Source organism: Nyctereutes procyonoides, unplaced genomic scaffold, assembly GCF_905146905.1.
Source record: "Nyctereutes procyonoides isolate TBG_1078 unplaced genomic scaffold, NYPRO_anot_genome, whole genome shotgun sequence".
Lineage (NCBI taxonomy): Eukaryota > Metazoa > Chordata > Mammalia > Carnivora > Canidae > Nyctereutes > Nyctereutes procyonoides.
The window spans coordinates 20433201-20454044 of NW_026575051.1; the positions used below are offsets into that span (position 1 = coordinate 20433201).

At 41.7% G+C, this 20844-nt stretch overlaps 1 protein-coding gene across 1 annotated transcript in view; it reads right to left on the bottom strand.

Moving 5' to 3' along the window:
* Positions 1–20844, bottom strand: part of CILK1 (ciliogenesis associated kinase 1) — a 37383-nt gene that overhangs the window by 10083 nt on the left and 6456 nt on the right. Inside the window, exons 3-8 of the mRNA XM_055330406.1 lie at positions 18724–18845; positions 17640–17719; positions 7834–7966; positions 6982–7153; positions 4467–4634; positions 904–1224 (exon numbers count right to left, since the gene is read on the bottom strand). Coding sequence (XP_055186381.1) covers positions 904–1224; positions 4467–4634; positions 6982–7153; positions 7834–7966; positions 17640–17719; positions 18724–18845 — 996 coding nt within the window. The remainder of the gene's footprint in view (positions 1–903; positions 1225–4466; positions 4635–6981; positions 7154–7833; positions 7967–17639; positions 17720–18723; positions 18846–20844) is intronic.

Sequence of the window (20844 nt, forward strand, 5' to 3'; positions counted from 1 at the left end):
ACATATTGCTTCCAAAGTTGTGGGTGGGGTACAGCAAATAGTCTAAAGGCACCACTCTTATAACCTCACATGGTATCTCACAGTGTTGGTTGGGAGCTGGCCCTCAGTGAATGAATACTAGTTGAGAGAAAAAATACTGCTTTGCATAAAGCTGTTAGAAAATCAGACTCTCTGACAGCATTACAAAGCTACCAGTAACTAGATGCCCTTGTGAGGTTATTATTGAATCTAACACTCATTGTTTTGAGAACCAATCCAAGCAGATGAGAAAGATCTGGCCTCAATTAACAGCCTAGCATTAGCGGCATTAATTGACAGCATTAAAAGAAATAGCAATCTACAAATTTTATTACGGTACTTTGTGATTTTTCAAAACATCACAATTAGTAGGACCTTTGATCTTCCTGCACAGCCTACAGCCTGGTCTGGTGGGAAAGAGAGGCATTATGATCTTCCTTTTATAGATGAAAATACTGAGTCCAAAGGGATTAATAGTAACAATGACTAACATTTATCATATTTTAATGAAGGGTCAGCTACTATTTTAAATTCTTTCAAGTATTAACTCATTTAGTCCCCCAAAGAATTATTATCAGGGAGATGCAATTACTATCTCTATTTTTTAAAAATATTTTATTTATTTGGTAAGAGAGAAAGAGCGTGAAAGTGTATAAGCAGGCAGAGCAGGAGCAGAAGGAGCAGGCTCCCTGCTGAGCAGGGAGCCTGACATGGGGCTCAATCCCAGGACTCTGGGATCACGACCTGAGTGGAAGGCAGATACTCAACCAACAGAGCCACCCAGGTGCCCCTATTACCCTTATTGTTGAAAATCTTTCGCACAACAAGTGAGGTCAGAAGAGGAACAGGCAAGACAAGGCTCCCTAGCAAATCTTCATTCCTTACCGACTGAGGCTTCTTGGTATGGAGGGACGGGAAGAGCAATGGGCTTGGCTTGTCCTCTGGAAGATGGTTTGGGTGATCTGTCCTGGAAGCCTCTGCTTTGTAGGGGTATATGAGATGCTGAGGGGCCTGGCTGCCTTGATGTTGTCTCGATGAAATCCGCGGGTGTGGTTTGGTTGGGGGCTGAGCAGGGGGGACCGGCTTAATGTGAGGAGGCGGGCCTGCCTTCTCCAGGACATCTTTCTGTGCTTTTCCTGAATCCTGAAGGCTCTGTGTGGTGCTGCCCAGTGGATGCCCAATCTGGAAGTAAGGATATCGAAGAGCCTGGAATAACACATAGAGCTGCTTTACGAGAAAAGTCTAGCCAGGAAGGTTAATACCATCAGGCTAACTGAGCCACATTTCATGGGACTAGTTTACTACATTTTCTTAACCTAAACCAACTAGAAAACAGCACTGAATGTGTGATACTCTATGATTTTCCTGATCTAAAATATAAAATGCATACACTTAAAATTATTTGGATAAAGCAGCCAGTTACACTACTATTACCTTTGCTACTTCTGAAAAGTATTCTGGCTCAACACAGATGCTGGCTTTGTAATTTATTTGTTCTGCACTATTTTTTGGGGGGGGGCATGGGTGGGCAGAGTGAGAGGGAGAGAGAGAATCTCAAGCCAACTGCCTGCTGAGCATAAGCCCAATGTGGGGCTCGATCCCACAACCCTGAGATCACGACCTGAGCTGAAATCAAGAGTCTGACACATAACCGACTGAGCCAACCAGGTGTGTCTGCTATGTGTTTTATTTTATTTTTATTTTTACTTATTTGCAATGTGTTTTAAACGTAATGTTTCACCTTTATGAGCCAATTTCCTCAGTCCATAAAAAGAAAAAATATATAGAGAGACAGCCAAATCTATATATAGATTACTGGCCAAACAGCCAATAATCCTAGAAGACTCTGAGAATCAAGTGTAAAATGAGCAGACATTTTACCCTAGGGATGCCAAGAATGTAATACATGATATAGATAAACCCTGCCTATAGACAGCAACTGACAAACCTTGTTCATTGTTCTGAACAATCCAGTTTTCCAGATAGTCAAGGAATAAATCTTAAAGTGCTAGGGTTTACAATTCTTTCTGAAATAGTCCTGAATTTCCTAATTTTTTTTTTAAGATTTTATTTATTTATTCATGAGACACACACACACACACACACACAGAGAGAGAGAGAGAGAGAGAGAGAGAGGCAGAGACACAGGCAGAGGGAGAAGCAGGCCCCATGCAGGGAGCCCGACGCGGGACCCGATCCCAGGTCTCCAGGATCAGGCCCTGGGTTGAAGGCGGCGCTAGACCGCTGAGCCACTTGGGCTGCCCCCTAGCTTTTTTTTAAAAGATTTTATTTATTCATGAGAGAGAGAGACAGACAGACAGACAGACAGACAGGTTGAGGGAGAAGCAGGAAGCAGGCTCCATGCAGGGAGCCTGATATGGGACTCGATTTGGGTCTCCAGAATCATACCCTGGACTGAAGGCGGCGCTAAACCACTGAGCCACCCAGGCTGCCTTTTTTTTTTTTTTTTAAAGATTTATTTACTCATGAGACACACACACACACACACACACACACACACACACAGGCAGAGACACAGGCAGAGAGAGAAGCAGGCTCCATGCAGGGAGCCGGATGCAAGACTCGATCCAGGACTCCAGGATCACACCCTGGAGGCACTCAACCCCTGAGCTACCCAGGTGTCCTGCCCCAGCCTTTTTGAATGGAAGTTACCAAACATAACCTTTCTTAATAACTCCAGAACATAGCTATGAACATCTATCATGATTATATGTAAGAGACTGATAACATGGGGAGACTCTGGAGGTTCTGGATCCTGGCGTCTACCTTGCAAAGTCTCTATAGCTCCAGGCATTTTTTGCAAACTGCTCTGGTGCCATTTTTAGCTTTTCTGACACATTCTTAAAAGTACACATCGTTCTCTTGGCTCCTTGGTACAGAATTTCTTCTTTTCATCTTTTGGGTACAACCTTTACAAAAATGTTCATCAGACAGCTTTTCTCTTGCCCTCAGAATTTTTGTGATTTTCATCCCCCAAAGTGCACTTCTGAGAGCTTTCCAATCCTGGCCACCCAAAGTCTTGTGGCACCAAATAGCTCTTTCTTCTCTGAGCCTTTGGAAAGCTACTTTTCTATAATTCCTTGCCCCCCAATTATTGTCTCTCTGGTTATCCCAAATTCTAGCATCGCATTAGCCCTATCTTCAAGTGTCCCCATCACTTTTTTTAGCCAAATCATTGTCTCTGATTAGAACTGGTACCTGTGTCATTCTGAGCCATGTAACTGCCAAGGAGGCCATCGAGAAGAATCTAGATACACTAGTGCAGAGGGAGGCCTGCAAGAGGCATGGGAGCGGCTGAAGCCACAGCATGACCACACCTCTTGGGGCGCATTTTATCATCTAAATCAAAGTGGATGGCAGGGGGGAGGTGGCGGGTTGAGAAAACAGGTGGTATGAAGCAGGAGACCTATCATCTTTGTCACTGAACTGTAGTTATCTGTACTAGTCTCTGGATGATTAGGGGAAATCGCTTAAACTTACTGGGATTCAGTACTCTCACTATAAAGTGAAAACAGTTAACACTGATTTCACAGAATCTTCATAGGGTTAAAATGGTAACTAACATATTTGCAAACTGTTAAGTGCTATAAAAAAGGATGGTTATCATCCTAACTCTATCTTATCTGTTGTTCTCTCTGTGTCATCTGTAAAATGAGTGAGCTGGATTTTACAAGATATTTTCTTTTTTTAAAAGATTGATTTTATTTATTTACTTATAAAAGCTTTCTTTTATTTATTTATTCATGAGAAATACACAGAGAGAGGCAGAGACATAGACAGAGAGAGAAGCAGGCTCCCTGAGGGGAGCCCGATGTGGGACTCGATCCTGGGACTCTGAGATCACACCCTGGGCCATAGGCAGACCCTCAACTGCCAAAACACCCAGGCACCCCTATTTATTTACTGAGAGGGAGAGAGAACAAGCCAGGGGGAATGACAAAGGGAAAAGCAGACTCCCTGCTGAGCAGGGACCCCAATGTAGGGCTCAATTTCAGGCTCTTGGGATCATGACCCGATCCAAAGTCAGACGTTTAACCAATTGAGCCACCCAGGCACCCCTACAAGATAATTTCAAGTTCCCTTTCAACAACCAGTACTGCCTTATAGGCAAATTGCTACGTAATCTTAACTCAGAATATATTTGAAAACATTCTCCAAAGACAGGTAGATCTATCTGTTTATTTTCATTTCTACATATGTGGTGATGGGAACTACATGCCAATTTTCAATGCAAGTACAGTGTTTAAACCTTTAACATATACAGTGAGTTTCAAACTATTTTATGTTTTTATATTTAATATACCATTAGTGGCATCTGATACTATTTTTCACCCATAATACCAAATAAAATACTTCTATGAGACAGGAATTATTCAGAACCTGAACTTCGTAAGAAATGCACCCAACAGAAGGAAATGGAAGAAAACCTGACTAGCTGTTGGCCGTTTCTTGGGATCCCACTGGAGCATGTCTCTCAGGAGTTGAATGGCTTCGCTGCTGGCATTTGGAATCAGGGTCTTTAAGTTATTGGGTACGCATTGGGGCCAGCGGAAGTTCATCGCACTTGAAAGTTGGTAGCCTTCAGGCCAGTCAGTCTAAATGAAGGAAGAGATAGAAAGTCTTGCTTAGCCAACTTGCTGTGATAGTTTATATTCTGGCCCATGTACCCATAATGGAAAAGCAATCATGTTGTTACCATGTTCATACTCACAGTGCAGCCCTGCGTGTGACAAAACACAGGGGATACTAAGGGAGGCACTAGAAAGAACATGAAGTCTGGGGAACAGTGGAAAACACTGAATTTGCCACCAACTTGTTTTAAAACTATAACACAACATACTTCCAATTAGTATTCTTCCAATCGCGTCCCATGAGACAACAGTTTAAGAAACCGCTAATGAGAAATTGTTCTGGGGGAACAAAATGAAAGAAGACATCTTGTTTCCCGTTAAATAAATTTGTGATACCCTACATATTACAATATCTCCATCTTGATAATTCAAAATAAACATGCTGAGAAGTCCAGTAAAGAAAGCTATTCTACTCAGTCTCAAGCTCTCCACTGCTTCGTGCATCATACCCACTAAATTCTGGAGGTAATGATGGAAAATGAAGAGCAAACAATCTTTAAGGTCCCTTCTAGTTCCAACACTTTTTGCAAAACACTTTCTCTACATTGCTTTTATCTTTTTTTAAGGTTAAGTGGCACTATGTATAGCTTATGTTATTTATTCACTCAGATGGTTATTGAGTGCTTAGTGTGTTGGATATATAAAAACAATCCAGTATAAATCCTGCCCTTAAAGATGTTATTGTCCAAAAAGAGAAAATAAGACATTTATGTAAAAACACAACAATACCCAGAAAAAAAATGATGAGGGTCACAAGGGAGGTACAAGTACAGGTATCCAGAGGACATAGGGAGTCCAGCAAGAAACTTCTGGAAATCTTGAAGAGGTAGCACTCATGATTTATTCAAACGATGTAAAAATTTTTTGATGGTCTGGTTTGTACTAGCAATGGTGCTAGGACCTAGAAAAATAAACACAAGCCTATGGTCCAGGGCACAGAGATGTACATGGATAATGGTATTAGTAACACAGAACACGGCTGAAATGAAGAGGAGTTTAGAATAGTACAGACGAGGTACATTATTGAGAGATTTTAGAAAAACAGTAGAATTACATCACGTGAGATGTTCACGCAAGTACGCAGAGCGTGCATGCACAGAGTAGGGAAGTGGGGCACCACCCAGGTTGGTGGTGGTTTTTTGTTTTTTTTTTTTTTTTGCCAGGGAGAAACATCCTATAACACAGAAAAATTAGAAGTTAGAATCCTAAGTAGAGAAAAACATGGGGGAAAAAAGAGACAGAATAGATGGAGAACAAGTATTCATTCAACAAGTATTCAGTAATTTCTTGAGCTAAGAAAAAACAAGGAGTATTCAGATAGAAATGGCTAACTTACAGGCAGGATTTTAACAAAGACAAATGAAGATAGTAAGACATTAAAAACCTTTATTGGGTATTCTATTAGTAGTATTTTTTTAAGTTTAGTTCCCAGGCTGGATCCAATTTCATTTTCTTTTATCTTAAAATAATGATGGTTTTAAACTCTAGGCAGCAGGTAGCACATGGGCGATAAGTAGTGAGAGTGAAGAAAGCTCGGGTATGGGGACTCAACAAGTATTTTTAGCAGGGAGGACTGTACCAGGGCTAATGTTTAGCTGGAGGAATATGGCTGCAGAGTGAAAGATAAGCTGCAGGCAGGGCTTGAGGGCTGGTGGGCTGAGAAGATGCCCCAGACACAGGTGGGATGGTCAAGGCTGGCCTGTGCTGGCTGCAGCAGGGCTTCCAAGCCAGATCCCGGTAGTGAAGTTCAACACGATTTGTGGCCGGCTGCTTGGATGAGGGGAAAGAGGGGATGGGAGAGAGAAAAGGTGGCACTGAAATTTAAATTTAGCCTCAACGCCAGGGCGCTGGGATTCTGGTAGGAGCGCAGGCAGAAACAGGGTAATGGGGGAAGGGGCTAGCTGGGGGTAAGCAAAATACCATCTGTGTCAGATGTTGAGGCCACAGGGACGGTGAGGGTGTTGGGAGAAAATCTCACAGGTAGTGTAAGCATGTGAATGCAGTTACAAGGAAGGATTTCACGTAGGAGGACTTCCGAATGGATGCAGGAGTCGTAGCCATGAGGATGGAGAAGCCTGGCGAGGGAGGTGAGGTGGCTGAGAGAAAAGCAGGAAGCCGTAATGCATGTACTTAAGAGCAGGAGGGATGAGGCCGCTACCTCTGCAAAAAGGGCAGGGAGGGATCACCAAGGTGAAGAGAAAGACTGCAGGATGAGCTGGTGATGCCCAGGGCCAGGGGAGCACAGGGTACAGGAAAGGTAGTGGGGGAAGCTGCTGGTTTTAGCCCATAGGCTTTTGTTCCGTATCATCACCTTTTTGGGTGTCCCCAACAGCTGGCAAATTTTGAAGATGGTGTCAATTTCACTGGCCCCTGGAAAGAGTGGCCTGAGGGTGTACACTTCTGCCATGATGCAGCCCACCGCCCAGATGTCAATGGGGGAGCTGTAGTTGGTAGATCTCAGAAGCACTTCTGGGGCCCTGTACCTGGAGAGACAAAGACAAAGATGGACTGCTGGTTACTGTCTCTATGAGTTAAATGCAATACTACCACTAATTCTCGGGGAGAGACCTATATTTCTAATATTTCTAATATTTCTAGTGCAGTGTGGTAGGTGGACTCAGGACGGCTTGGCAACTGCTGTGGCTGCTGTCAGAAAGTAGTGTTTTTATACTTCACAGTATTTTCTACTGAGTATTTCTCTGCAGGACTCTTCTGTACAGCATCCTTGAGAAACATAGAGTGAGACCGAGGAAAAAGAAGAGAGAATAGAAGAAAGCAGCACATAAAACTTGTCTGTAGGCTACTTCTTGGTCATGGGCAACTGCTTAAATTCTTGGGGTCTGAAAGTTTCAACAATAGTCATTGGCTGGTTTTTTAAATAGGTCTTTGGAGAATCTTCTACACAACTCTTTTTAGGAAGCGGTCTTCAGCAAGGGCTGTATATAAAATATTATTTATAACATGGAAAAGCATAATGGGCCTCCTTTTAAAAAGATTTACCATATAAGCTTTTAAACCTGGTGAAATGTCAACAAAACTACAAATACGTGTTTCAAACTGCACTGCTTCTCTTAGTGAAAAGTTAATTATTTGTGACATTAATATTATTCTCAGTATAATGATATATTTTAAAAGAAGTGCGATTTGAGGAAAGAGGATTTACCATCTGGTAGATACATAGTCTGTGTATGGGGGTCTCGATCGGATTTCTCGGGCCAACCCAAAGTCTGCAATTTTCACAAGTTCTGGGCCCATGCAGAGGAGGTTCTCAGGCTTTAAGTCCCGATGGAAGAAGCCTGTAGAGAGTGGAGAAGGAATACAAGTTCATGTTTGCTTCTGCAATAACTCTTCACAGTTGTATTTCTTTCTTTTTTTTTTTTTAAGATTTTATTTATTTATTTGAGAGAGAGAGAGCAAGAGCATGCATAAGCAGGGGGGAGGGGCAGAAGGAGAGGGAGAAGCAGGCTCTCAGCTAAGCAGGGATCCCAGGAACCTGGGACCATGATCTGAGCCGAAGGCAGATGCTTAACCGACTGAGCCACCCTGTATTTTTTTCATAAATAGCTGTAAATTGAAAAGAACCCTGGAATGATACCAAAGGCTCCATGCATAGGACTTCTTTCATTTTCCACTGATGAATTCAAAATGTAAAACAATCCAAAAGCTGATCTTCATAATACTTTTCCAGGAGAGAAAACAGCTTTTAAAATATCAAAACTGGGGATCCCTGGGTGGCTCAGTGGTTTAGTGCCTGCCTTTGGTCCAGGGTGTGATCCTGGAATCCCGGGATCGAGTCCCACGTCAGGCTCCCTGCATGGAGCCTGCTTCTCCCTCTGCCTGTGTCTCTGCCTCTCTCTCTCTTTCTGTGTCTCTCATGAATAAATAAATAAAATCTTAAAAAATAATAAAATATCAAAACTCAGTTATGGGCTGATAACTTTCAAAAAGAAAAGTCACCCAAGGGGGGGGGAAATATATATATATCATGCCTATACCACCCTAGTTAGCCAGAAAGAATCCGAGACTAGAACCATTTCAAAAGACAAAAGTCTTATGACTTCTGAGAGTTTATATCACAGAAAAAACACAATTACAATTTTTGTTTAAAGAACAAAGCTATTTAAGAATACGGCCTACTTGTATCTGAGATTCTGGTGTGTTGCAACAAATATTCATATGTTAAATGCTTATGACTTTGCCTAACAAAGAAGTAGAGGTACATCTGCAGCACAGCATACATTGTAGAAGGCAAAGACAACTCACCAAATGGGAAGCCTGTCTCAGCTACAGCAGAGCTTTGCGGGTGCGTGCAGGATATTCAACATGTGAACTTTCCAGGTACACTCAGACACCCACTGATCAGTGATAAATGTCTCTGAAAATCTAAAACCTTCCACTTGTGGAGAGTATCACTGACACAGACATCATTGTCTATGATGAGACATCAAATCTCATTGAAACACCAAAATTGGAAATTGTGAATGCCGCTGGTGGTGTTGTTATGTCCTGTCATTATCAATGTTGTGATAGCTAGATCCCAACCAGCACATGATGGGAGGAATTAATAGCCATCACAGAGGAGCTACACTGCTCCTTGCCAACCTCTATGCTGAAAATGTTTAGATCTGCATCTCTGACCCCACTCTTCTCTGGACCCATGTCTCCAGTGGGGTAGCAGCTGGATGTTACTGTCTCCCCCCATCAACCTGTCCCAAACCACTTTTATCCTCTCCCAAATCATCTCTCCTTCCCAAACCTTTGATAAGATATCCTGGTTTCCTTTGTATATTGGATCCTTCCCAAACAGTCATAGGATATTGTGTTCTATTTTTCACCCAAATATCTCCTATCGACCCTTCCTGCCCCCTTTCACTCCTCCCCCCACCAAATCTTTGCTCTCCTCACCTATCTCTATGCTGCCACTTGCTGGCAGGGCTTCCTCACCCTGGCTACTCTGGAGTCCCACACTTCCTGATAATTTCAACACTGTCTTTCCCTTGTCACTGTCTCTCTCACACACACACAACCTTCCATGGCTCCTTTAAAGTTACATAATAAGCTTGAATTCCTTTCAGTCTACCTAAAGAGATAGACTTACTTTCTAATACTTATCATCAGTATGTATAAAGTATGTTTCAATTCGGTAGAATTCCTCATTTCCTTCAGATTCATCTTACCTACTCCCATTCAAAATGCTGGACCATGGTTTCTTTGTATCTATGTCAGTCCCAATCTTTGCCATCCTTCAAGACCCAATTCAAGTTTCCCCCTCCTCCAGGAAGCCATTCTTTTTTTTTTTTTTTAAAGATTTTATTTATTTATTCATGAGAGACCCAGAGAGAGAGAGAGAGAGAGAGAGAGAGAGAGAGAGAGAGAGAGACAGGCTGAGACACAGGCAGAGGAAGAAGCCCAACCGCTGAGCCACCCAGGCATCCCTTCAGGAAGCCATTCTAATTACACTAGCCTTTTTCACTCATTTGTCCTACCAGTAAATGTTCACTGAGGGCCCACTCCAGGCCAGGCACTGGGCAAAGCTCTGTGGATTCAGAAGCAACCAAGATGGACATAGTTCTTGCCCTGATAGACATGATAGGCTCTCCTCTCTGAGCTTAAGCAGAACCCTGCTGTTTTCAGGTATATTGACCATCTCTCTCTAATTAGATGGAGCATTTTAAGGGTAGAAGCCACAGTTCTATTTCTTCTGAAGGCCTAGCACCATGGCAGGAGCATAGTGGTCTCATAACATAGTCTTATTGATTGAACAAAGGCCTTGAATAGTTTTGTAGAGAACATGAAAGAGCTCAATGGTTGACAAATCTACCTTGGCCCAGCAGGCAGGGGCAACAGAGAGAAGACCTGGAGGCAAGAAGGCTCATAAGCTAGTAACTGAGAAGTGAGAAGAGCAGTGACCCTGAAGTAGTGTGGGAGACACTGAGGGTTCAGAACAGGAAGTCCTCAGCGTGGGAGGAAGGGGGTTCCAGCAGGACTAAATCTACTAGTCAGGGTTATTTCCCCCAAGCCCTCTCTGCTCTAGAGGAAGGGGTGGGGGACTGTGATGTGGTTATACCTGAATGTGCACTGGATGTCATATATCATGAAAAGCAACAGTGTTTTTTTAAAAAAATACTCCATTCTGTTTATCACCAGAGCTTGGTTTAGATCACACTCCAAATGGATAGTATTATGGCATAATGATGGGTCTGCAGGCAAATGGCTGGCTAAGATACACAAAATAAATATAGTTACAGAGCACATAGAAGGGGCTGAAGGGAGTCATCTGAGAGGTGCAGTTGGTTGGGTGTCCAACTCTTGGTTTCAGCTCAGGTCGTGATGTCAGGATCATCAGATTGAGCCCTGTGTTGGGCTCCGAGCTCAGTGTGGAGTCTGTTTGAGACTCACTTTCCCTTTTCCTCTGTCCACCCCACCAGGGTGTGTGTGCACGTGCTCTCTCTCTCTCTCAAATAAATAATCTTAAAAAAAATTAAAAAATAATTTAAAAAAAGCAGGGGATGAAGGTACAGAGGGGATCATATATATTCAAGAGGGCCACAAGTGAAAAGAGGAAGTACTTCCTTCTCAACAAAGGCTGCTTCTATTTTCCATAATCCAGGGCATTGAGAAATTCAAAGGAGTCCTACCCGGGTTAGACCAGAGATCAGGAACAGAGAGAGCTTGCTATTTGTACATCATATGCACATGTATTCACATATTCTTGTTTGTATGGAAATGTGTATTAAAAATATATGTATATATTCCATTGCATCATACTTTATCCTGCCATCATACCAATATAGACCTGATGGCCTTCTTCACACCACTTGCTTTAAGTATCCTAACCAAATTAATAATAAATTAAACCTAAATTATAGTAAGAACCAAATTTGAGGCTGTCAGCAAATTCAAAAGGTAATTCAGTATTAGTCAAGGGTGGCCTTTAAAATAAAAGAGAGGAACTTTCTTTCTTTCTTTCTTTCTTTCTTTCTTTCTTTCTTTCTTTCTTCTTTCTTTTTCTTTCGTGACTTTATTTACTTATTCATGAGAGACACAGAGAAAGAGAGAGGCAGAGACACAGTCAGAAGGAGAAGCAGGCCCCCTGCAGGGAGCCCGATGTGGGACCGATCCCCGGACTCCAGGATCACGCCCTGGGCCAAAGGCAGGTGATAAAACCACTGAGCCACCCAGGCATCCCAAGAGAAGAATTTTCTGATGAGGACAAGTTTGGATACCTTATTATCAGATGGATTAAATAAAGATGATCAATACACACCAGAGTGGGTGGTTTCTAAGACTCAGTATAACTGAGTCATCATGCTTGGACCCTCTGTTCCTCAGAACACCCTCCAGCAACCAGAAGGCCTGGTTGTAAGCTCCCTCTTGGAATTGGCTTAAGAAAGTGCAAAGACAGAAACAGGTACCAGAGAGTGATCTTTTGTCAGTACATGCAGGAAGACTTCTCTGACTCTGAAAATATAAGAACTGTGGGACCATGGCCTCTCTTCCTAAAAACACACCAGTGAAAAAGAGAAATGGCAAGCATCATTTTCTTATTGAACAGATGGGAAAAGTGAGTCAGTGGTTGGTGATGGTGGGGGGTGGTTAATTATTCATAGTCCTACCAGAAATGTGCTAGAGCTACTGTACTGTTGAGCTGTACTCTGGCCCTCTCAAGATTCATAGTTAAATCTTGATTTGTGGTTCTAGTCCTCTCAATACATACTAACACTATTTCTCCTCTTAGACTCTCTCTTTCTCATCTAGTTGGGCTAAATAAATTATTATTTCCAAACTCATGTGGCCTTTCTCTCAAAACGAGTCATTTGTCCTCTAGCGTCCAAGCCCCATCGCGAGCTCCCTCTGCCACCATCTATAACACCCACCTCAACAAACTTGCATCTTATCCTTGCTCAGTTCATCCTATCACACTGACTTGTACTATGATACAAGTATCACTCTTACGCTCTGGATCTTGCACCTTGCTTCTACCACAGGATATGAGCACAGACCACCTCCTCACATTGGTCAAGCTTTATCCTTTTCCTCACTGCTAACCCCTCTTTAATCCTACTAGAACAGATGTACTCATAAACCGAGGAGAATGAAGATTCTAGTTCCCCATGTATCTGTATAAGTAGCTTCACATTCTATAGATCATACTCTGGACCTGAAACAATCAGAGGTACAAGACTAGGAAAAAAATGAATTGCAAAACAGATCCTTAAAAATGACTAATGAAAACTGTATCTGTCAGGTGGCATTTTGACAAATATTGCTTGACAGGTGCTGTTTGTTATACTGTATTTGAGGATAAGCCTTTTGTAACTAGGAAACATTCATAAATGTCTGTTTTTCTTCATTACTAAATTAGTTATTATCAGTCTTATAAGTTCTATTCCTTCGTAATTAAAACTATAAGACCCTCACATTGTGTACATTTATTTTTCATCTCTATTTTAACAAAATATTATAATTTCCATATGAGAGGTCATACAGAATGGTTATGTGTGCAGACCAATAAGGTTGTCCAATTTCAAATCTCAATTCTTTTTTATTTTTTTTTTAAGATTTTATTTATTCATGAGAGAGAGAGAGAGAGAGAGAGAGAGAGAGAGAGGCAGAGACACAGGCAGAGGGAGAAGCAGGCTCCACACAGGGAGCCTGACGCAGGACTTGATCCCAGGTCTCCAGGATCATGCCCTGGGCTGAAGGCGGTGCTAAACCGCTGAGCCACCCGGGGCTGCCCTCAAATCTCAATTCTGTTCTCTGTCTGGAAAAATCATGTAACCTCTCTGTGCCTCACTTTCCCAATCTGTAAAAAGAAAACCTTAACAGCTTGTTTTGTAGGATTCAATGTGTTAGTTTTGTAAAAGTTTTAGAGCCATACCTGGCACACTGGCACCTTGCAAGACCTTGTCATTATTTGTAGTATGAATCCTCTCATTTATCCTCCCAATAGGGGGGCAGGAAGACACAGCTCCATTTTTTGCATATAAGAATTAATGCCTACAAAGCAAATCATGCACTTCACCTGTGAGGAGGAGGTGCTGCTAAGCTCCAATCCAATTATTAGCTAGGTACATGTTCTGCTGATGTGTGCACTGGAGCTTGTAACAATGAGCCTACTTCTTCCTCTGGGCTTCTGATTCATAATGGAAACACTTACAGATGGTTCATTCAGACACCACACAACAGCAAAGTGCTATTAAGATAAGAATCTTCCCATTCAAAACTGTTTGGTTTCCAGAAGACAGGAACAGACCTTCAATTTCATTTCAGGGTACCCCATGCCAGTCAAATAACAGAGGGATTTTCTTTTTTCATCTTGGCAGAAACTGTGTTGTGCTTACTTTTCATTAACAACCCTTGGGCAAGGAAAACATCAAGCCACAAAAAGCAGGCTTTCTCCCATCTACTACATTCTGCTAATGATGAACCTGATATGAATATATGGAAATAACCAGGGAATATTTAAACACAATGAATTTATATAGCATATCTTCCTGCTATGGAAGTTGTTACTTTCACAGATATCACTGAATTGAAACCTATAATGTTTTTATCAAGAAGACCAACAGGACAGCAAAACACAGAAAGACCAAGGGGTGACTCAAGGTCATGCACGGCAAGACAGTGGTGAAACACAGAAGCAGAGAATCACTTCTTGGGGCAAAACATTGTCCTCCAAGCCATCTGAGGCATTTCTGACTGCCTGCACGGGTAAGTGTGAGCTGGACATTTCTAAGGGCAGGTCAAGGACGAATGCAGTTTGCGTTAATTATTCAATTCCAGCAAAGTACATATGCTTTGGCATTGCTCAATCAGCACCAAGTGGAGTCATGTTTTCATTCCCTGTGGGGGGAAAGTACTCGGTGACATGAACTATGGCCATAGCAACTACCTGCAGCGCTGTTCTCCCCTCTCAAAGGAGTCTACTCCCTAGGGCCAGAATGCACCTTCTCGTAGTGAGAACAAGCTAACAAGACAAATCTGTGTGAAGTACTTTAGATGATTTTTTTTTTCCATTACTGGAAGAAAGGGGTAGTATGGAGTTACATGTGCACTTAAAGGCAAATCAATACCATATAAAAACCATTATAAAGTTTCTGAAAATCATTTGTCAATAAAAATGGGATAGGACCTGTAAAATTAAGATCCCTCCCACCTACCATTATTATCACTATTTTGTTCACCTCTTATTCTCTTGTTCTCTTTGAGAAATGACAGGATTTTCTAGTAAAGCATCAGATACCTGAGCTAATCTCCACTCTACTACTTTGTTGCAGTGGGGCCTTTGGCAGGCCTTTAAACCTCTTTGAACGTCAGGTTCTTCTTTGGAAGGAACAGATACCATCTGTCCTTTCTAACTGAGAAATTGGAAAGGAAATAAGTAAGGTGACAAATGAAATGTTATTAAACTCAAATTACAACTGGGCACTTGACAGCTAGGGAACAGTGCCCGCAAAAATCTTTGGTAATAGCAACAGTGCTGGGTTGTAAAAGCAGAGGTTTTATGACTTTCTTCATGACCTGAGCCTTCTCCTATATCGCCTTCATACATGATCTGAGTGTCCAAGGCATGTGGGGGAAACTGACAGTCCAGAGTTTCAAAGAGCAGTGGTGTCACAACAGTATCTGGATGCTACATTATTGGATACAAATATGGATTGTGTGTGCACACATATACATGCCATTTGTGGGTTTGGGTGTGTGCATGTATTGGGGGGGAGCAGGATATATGCAGGTATGTGGGCATGTATACATGTAGATATGTATGCATACATGTGACGTACATGTGTGAATATGTGTGTTCATTTGACAAGATTAGGTAGAGACCCAGGTAAAAGACTACAAGTCCTTTCTGGCAACAAATACCCGAGTCTCATGAAAAGCAACCAAAGGAAGAGAAGAGAAAGCCTATGAATACTAACTTTCTTTAGTTAGTAGTAGGTCCACTACTCAGTTTCCAGGACTGAGGAAACAGCCCAAGGAACTGAGACACTATGACCATCTCTGTGTGAAAACATTCTGGCTGACCTTCTCTTTCGAGAATCTCTTTGAGGGGATCCCTGGGTGGCTCAGCGGTTTAGCGCCTGCCTTTGGCCCAGGGCACTATCCTAGAATCCCGGGATCGAGTCCCACGTCAGGCTCCCGGCATGGAGCCTGCTTCTCCTCCTCCTGTGTCTCTGCCTCTCTCTCTCTCTGTCTATCATAAATAAATAAATAAATAAATCCTAAAAAAAAAAAAAAAGAGAATCTCTTTGATTTCTCATCACTTCGTTTTGCTGGGTTCTTGAATCTAATAAGTATCCTTCTCTCCCTATTTATCCCTTAGATACCATACCGGTTTTTCATGTTTCGCATGAAACATCCCTTGTGAATTCTGGTGACTGAAGGCTCTGTTGATGCCAACAGAAATCAGGCTGACCATTTACTAAAAACTTTTTACTAGAATTGGTTCCCAAGTGGACTCAGTCTTGCATATTACTCACTGATAATTTAGCATGTACCTGAGGCTGACATGGATTTGCCCAGATAGCCTCTATCTGTCTATGTTTCATTTAGCCCCTAACTGAGAGGCTACTTAGAGGTTAATCACACCACCAGCTTTGGCACGGTGTCTTTTCCACTCACTGCCAATATGTCAAATCTGTACTGACTGTATTATCAAAGGGCTTCCGCCCACCCAGTTTCCTTATTGGGTAATGAAACTCACCTGTTGATGCAATATTTGCAATGGCAACAACATCTTTAGGCTGGGGGTGAATGGCTTTCTGCTTGTGCAACTGCTTAGCCCATCTGTCTATAAAGTTAAAGTGACTTTGAATGACCCCTCTATGGGACTCCCTGTTTCACTGGTGGACATATCCACCTCACGGCTCTGTGTTCGCAAGGTGGGTCTGCATCTAGTTAGCAGCAGAGATTTAGTAATACCCCAGGTGTTTGATGGAAAATATAGCCTCAGAGTCATTGCTACTCAACACCTTTCAAAAGCTCTGCTAAGGACAACAGTATTGGAGGATTTCCCAAAGGGTTCATGGTCATGCACTCCTCTAGATATTCTAAATTTCTCCTTGGACTACCTAGACCATTCCTACAGTGAATCCTACTGGGCCCCAGTAGGGATTACTTTCTCTCATCAGGTGATGTAACCGGCCTAGAATGAGGGATATGACATGAAACTGCCCAGTGTAACCTGTCACTGTTTACCATGAAATCACATTATATACTGTCTCCTCCAGAAGGATCCATGAGAGAAACCTCTCTGGTCTTAGTTCCAAGCCAAGAATAGTACTGCTTCTCTTGGGCAACCAGACTGTTTTTACTGGGGGTAGGTGGGTTGTGGGGGGGGGGGGGCTAGGTTGGATGCAACGGGTCATGTTTCACATTTTGCATTGTCAGAAAGCCAGTTCAGAATCAAATCTGTAGCCTATTTCTTTGACTTAAATAGAATTTGTTGACATGCATTTTGCAGATTAACTTTCACCTTTGCTATATCCATATATTGTTTTGTCTTTATTTTTCTTTGCTAATTCTTAATTGATTTTATTTTCCTGTTTTGAATCAATTTTGTTAGGCCATTTTTGCATGCATTTGAACTGAAATCTAGTACATCAGGAAAATGAGAAGCCACAGCGAAGCAGTAGTAGTAGATTAAACATAATAAGTGAGATTTCTCTGAATTCTAATCTGAGGTGTCTTATTGATACACCAGATAATGGGCAGTAATAACTTTTAGATCTATAACCAATGAGCTTAATATTAAACCCTAAGGATTAAGAACATGCAAATATAAATAATGAGAAAAATTCAGAAGTCAATATGAAAGAGAATAGATCCCAAACCCCATTGTCAGCATCTTAAGCCATCAACCTCTTCTGGGAGGCAGTCACAAAAAAGAGCCTGATGCTACCTATATCTTCTATGTGACGACAACATTTCACTATTAAAAAGCACAATACTCCAATTACCTACCGTGTTTGTGAATAAATGCAAGTCCTTGTAATATCTGATACATGATATTCCTTATAGCAGATTCAGGGAACAACTTATTTCTGTTTGGGGCAGAGGAGGAAAAAAGTTATAAATCTAGATTTACATATGAAAACAAATACCCCGTGTTCCTATTCTTCTGGTTATATAGTAAGTATTTAAGAAAATATTTGGTCATACATAATTTGAAGATCCTTTGATAATAAAGATCAAAGAAAAACAACCATTTGGCCATATGAGATAGTTACCTTGTAAACACTGGTGTATTGCTTACTGGTATATTCAGTTACGTTACAAAGAAGATTAAAAATTTTATAGTCACCACCCCCCTCAATCCCTCCAATCTATCATATAAAAAAAACTTCTCTCTCCATAATATAAAATAAAACTTTAACACATTTTAACAGGGAAAATCTGAGGTCTTCCAGACAAAGTCCTTATAGAATGTGATGGACAGTGCTGCATTGCCCCTGGTTGGGCAGACCATACAGCTTCACTATTGTTAGTGACAATGAAGACCATATTTGTTCACTGAATTCACTCAGAGAGAAGTTGTGAATGGCACTCACTTGCCACTAAAAAAATATGACCATGAGGTTCCATGTGACTGACTCACTTTCAAGTTCAAAATGACCAGAGCAGGTAAGGTGGTTGTTAGTTTCCTCTTCTTAGCACACAAGCCCCTGAGCACAGCAGCAGGAAAGGAAATACAATAAACCTCCAAGTTTTCAATGGAGCTCTCAAAATAAATGAAGCCGTCACACTCTGACCTGAAATTGCTCTGCCCATATGTCCTTGTAGGAATAGAGAGCTGTGGAGTATCTGTTCAATATCCGAGCTTCTCTGGGTGAATAACCCATTGAAAAATGAAAACGGCTGCATTGAATATAGCTTCTATGAAAACTATCAAGAGGCCTCCAAAGTAGGAATGTGGTTTGGGCCCCTCATCTAATGGGCAGCTTTAAACAATGAAGCCTAAGCATCAGGATGGTGATACACAATCGCCAAAAGAAAACATATCCACTTTGCAATACTTATTTCTAAGATCATGATGACCAAACAGTACCTTTCTTTAATGAGCTGGTAAAGATTTTCCTTCATGTACTCGAAGATAAAATAAAGATGATCATTTTCCCTGATAACTTCTTTTAATTTTACTACATTGGCATGGTTGAGCTTCTTTAAAGACTGAAAAGGCAAGAGAGAAAAACAAAAAATTAGAGAAAATCTGTTGTTGAAAAAGAAAAGTCATCGCATATATGCTTAGGAAGAAACATCTGATTCTAGAACCATAGAAGTGCCACAAATCCCATTTTATTGATAATTTAGTAAGTGGTATTTCTCTGAAGTCAATAATAATTTTATGTAGAAAAACTATTTCGATTAGCTGACTAGAGAGGAAGTACTTGACCATCACAGGGATTTCTGGCTGCCTCCTGCACCAGGCAACGGGCCAGGGCTATCTAGGGTGCACTCCCTCCAGATAATGGAATTCATGCCATGAAAATGGCCAGAAGGGAACCAATGGGAAGCTAAAGCTTTGATTGTTCTAGTATCGGAGGAGGCAGCTGCTTGGGAGTGAGATGACCAGCCAACAGTCCACAGGCCCTTTGAACAAGAAATTGTTCAAATAGACAGAGGCTTATAGCCCGAGGCTCTCAATTTTCATCTGACTCATGTGTGTCCATGAGGCACACAGCAGTCCTTACAACGTGAATTTTATTTTTCTAAATTTTATTTAAATTCAAGTTAGTTAACATACATGGTGTAGTATTGGGTTTTAGGAGTGGTATTTAGTGATTCATCACTCACATACAACACCCAGTACTCATCCCAACAAGGGATCTCTTTAATACCATCACCCATTTAGCCTATCCCCCCCCCCCCACTAGTGTGAGTTTTAAAAGAGAAAGGAGGAAGAGGAGCGATCTCATTGCAAAGCACCCCCTGAGGTGAGATGGGGAGAAAGAGCTCTGCTTCCAAAGGACAGCAAAGGCAAAAGTCAGCAAAGGCAAGAGTCAGGCGGGTGATGAGAAACAAGAGGGTGGCTCAGAAAACAGAGCATGACCTGATTCTTTATCCTTGTGCATATGCAGTTTCCCTGTACCTGCCACATCCACATGAATACAACTATGTATAAACTTTTTTCTGTTTGCATCATTAGTTCTGTTGGTGGATAAATATATTTTTGTATTCGTGAGCAGGGATCCTGTTCATGTACAGCAGCCAGAGAAACTGCTGCTTTGCTCACCAGATGGTCAGAATTTGATTAACAATCTCCTTCAAAGGAACCTCAAAGGGTCGCTGGCCAGCGGGATGAACCCTTTAATTCCAAAGCCTTTCCCTCACAGAGAAGTGACTCAGACAATAATTCACTGTAAAACCCTCTTTATCTCTGAATTTCCTTAAATAGCACACTCCTTTTATAAAATAAATGCAATGGCTCAAGACAAAAAGCTGAACATGAATATCCCAATCTAGAAGGATACTCAGTAATAATGCACCCAAGCAAGGAATCAGAACTTGGGAATGCTGTTGTGATATGATTGAATTACTTCAAGGGGCCAGGAACAGACAGGAAATATGGTTAGTGAATGAGAATAAAATGAAACTCTTCTGGAACCTCTTTCCTGAAAGACAAACTCCTGCCAAGGAGGAGCTTCTCTGGCAGGAAATCTTCAATGGAAGGGAAGGCCAGATCCTTCAAGAATGACCCAACCAGGCTGATTACTTGTTTTAATTAGGTTGGATTCCAGGTTATCCATGAGTAACAAACAAAAACATTGCTTAACTTCTAAGTATTTACCCCCGCAGGCATCTTTTCTATTTGCTTAAAATGCATCACAGCAATCGCTGAGATGTCCAGTGGATGAACAGCAGAATGAGCAAGGGTAGTCAGAGAAAAATGAAGTAGGTTTTTAAGCTTTTCAAGAGAAGGGTTCAGGCAAGGAGCAGAGACAGTCCCTTCCACACTTGGCCTGACATATGTTGTGAGCATGAATCACTGGCTCAAGTCTAAAGGTTCGTAGTTCTTGTTTCTGAGTGAGCCTCATGGACAAGTGAAGTCTATATTAGCTTAATGTAAAAGGGATGAATTTTGTGTGGGAGATTTCATGTGACTCATTTTACAGGAAGAAGGCATCTTCTTTTGGCACAGGAAAGGCTTACGAGAAGAAGAAGCAGGACA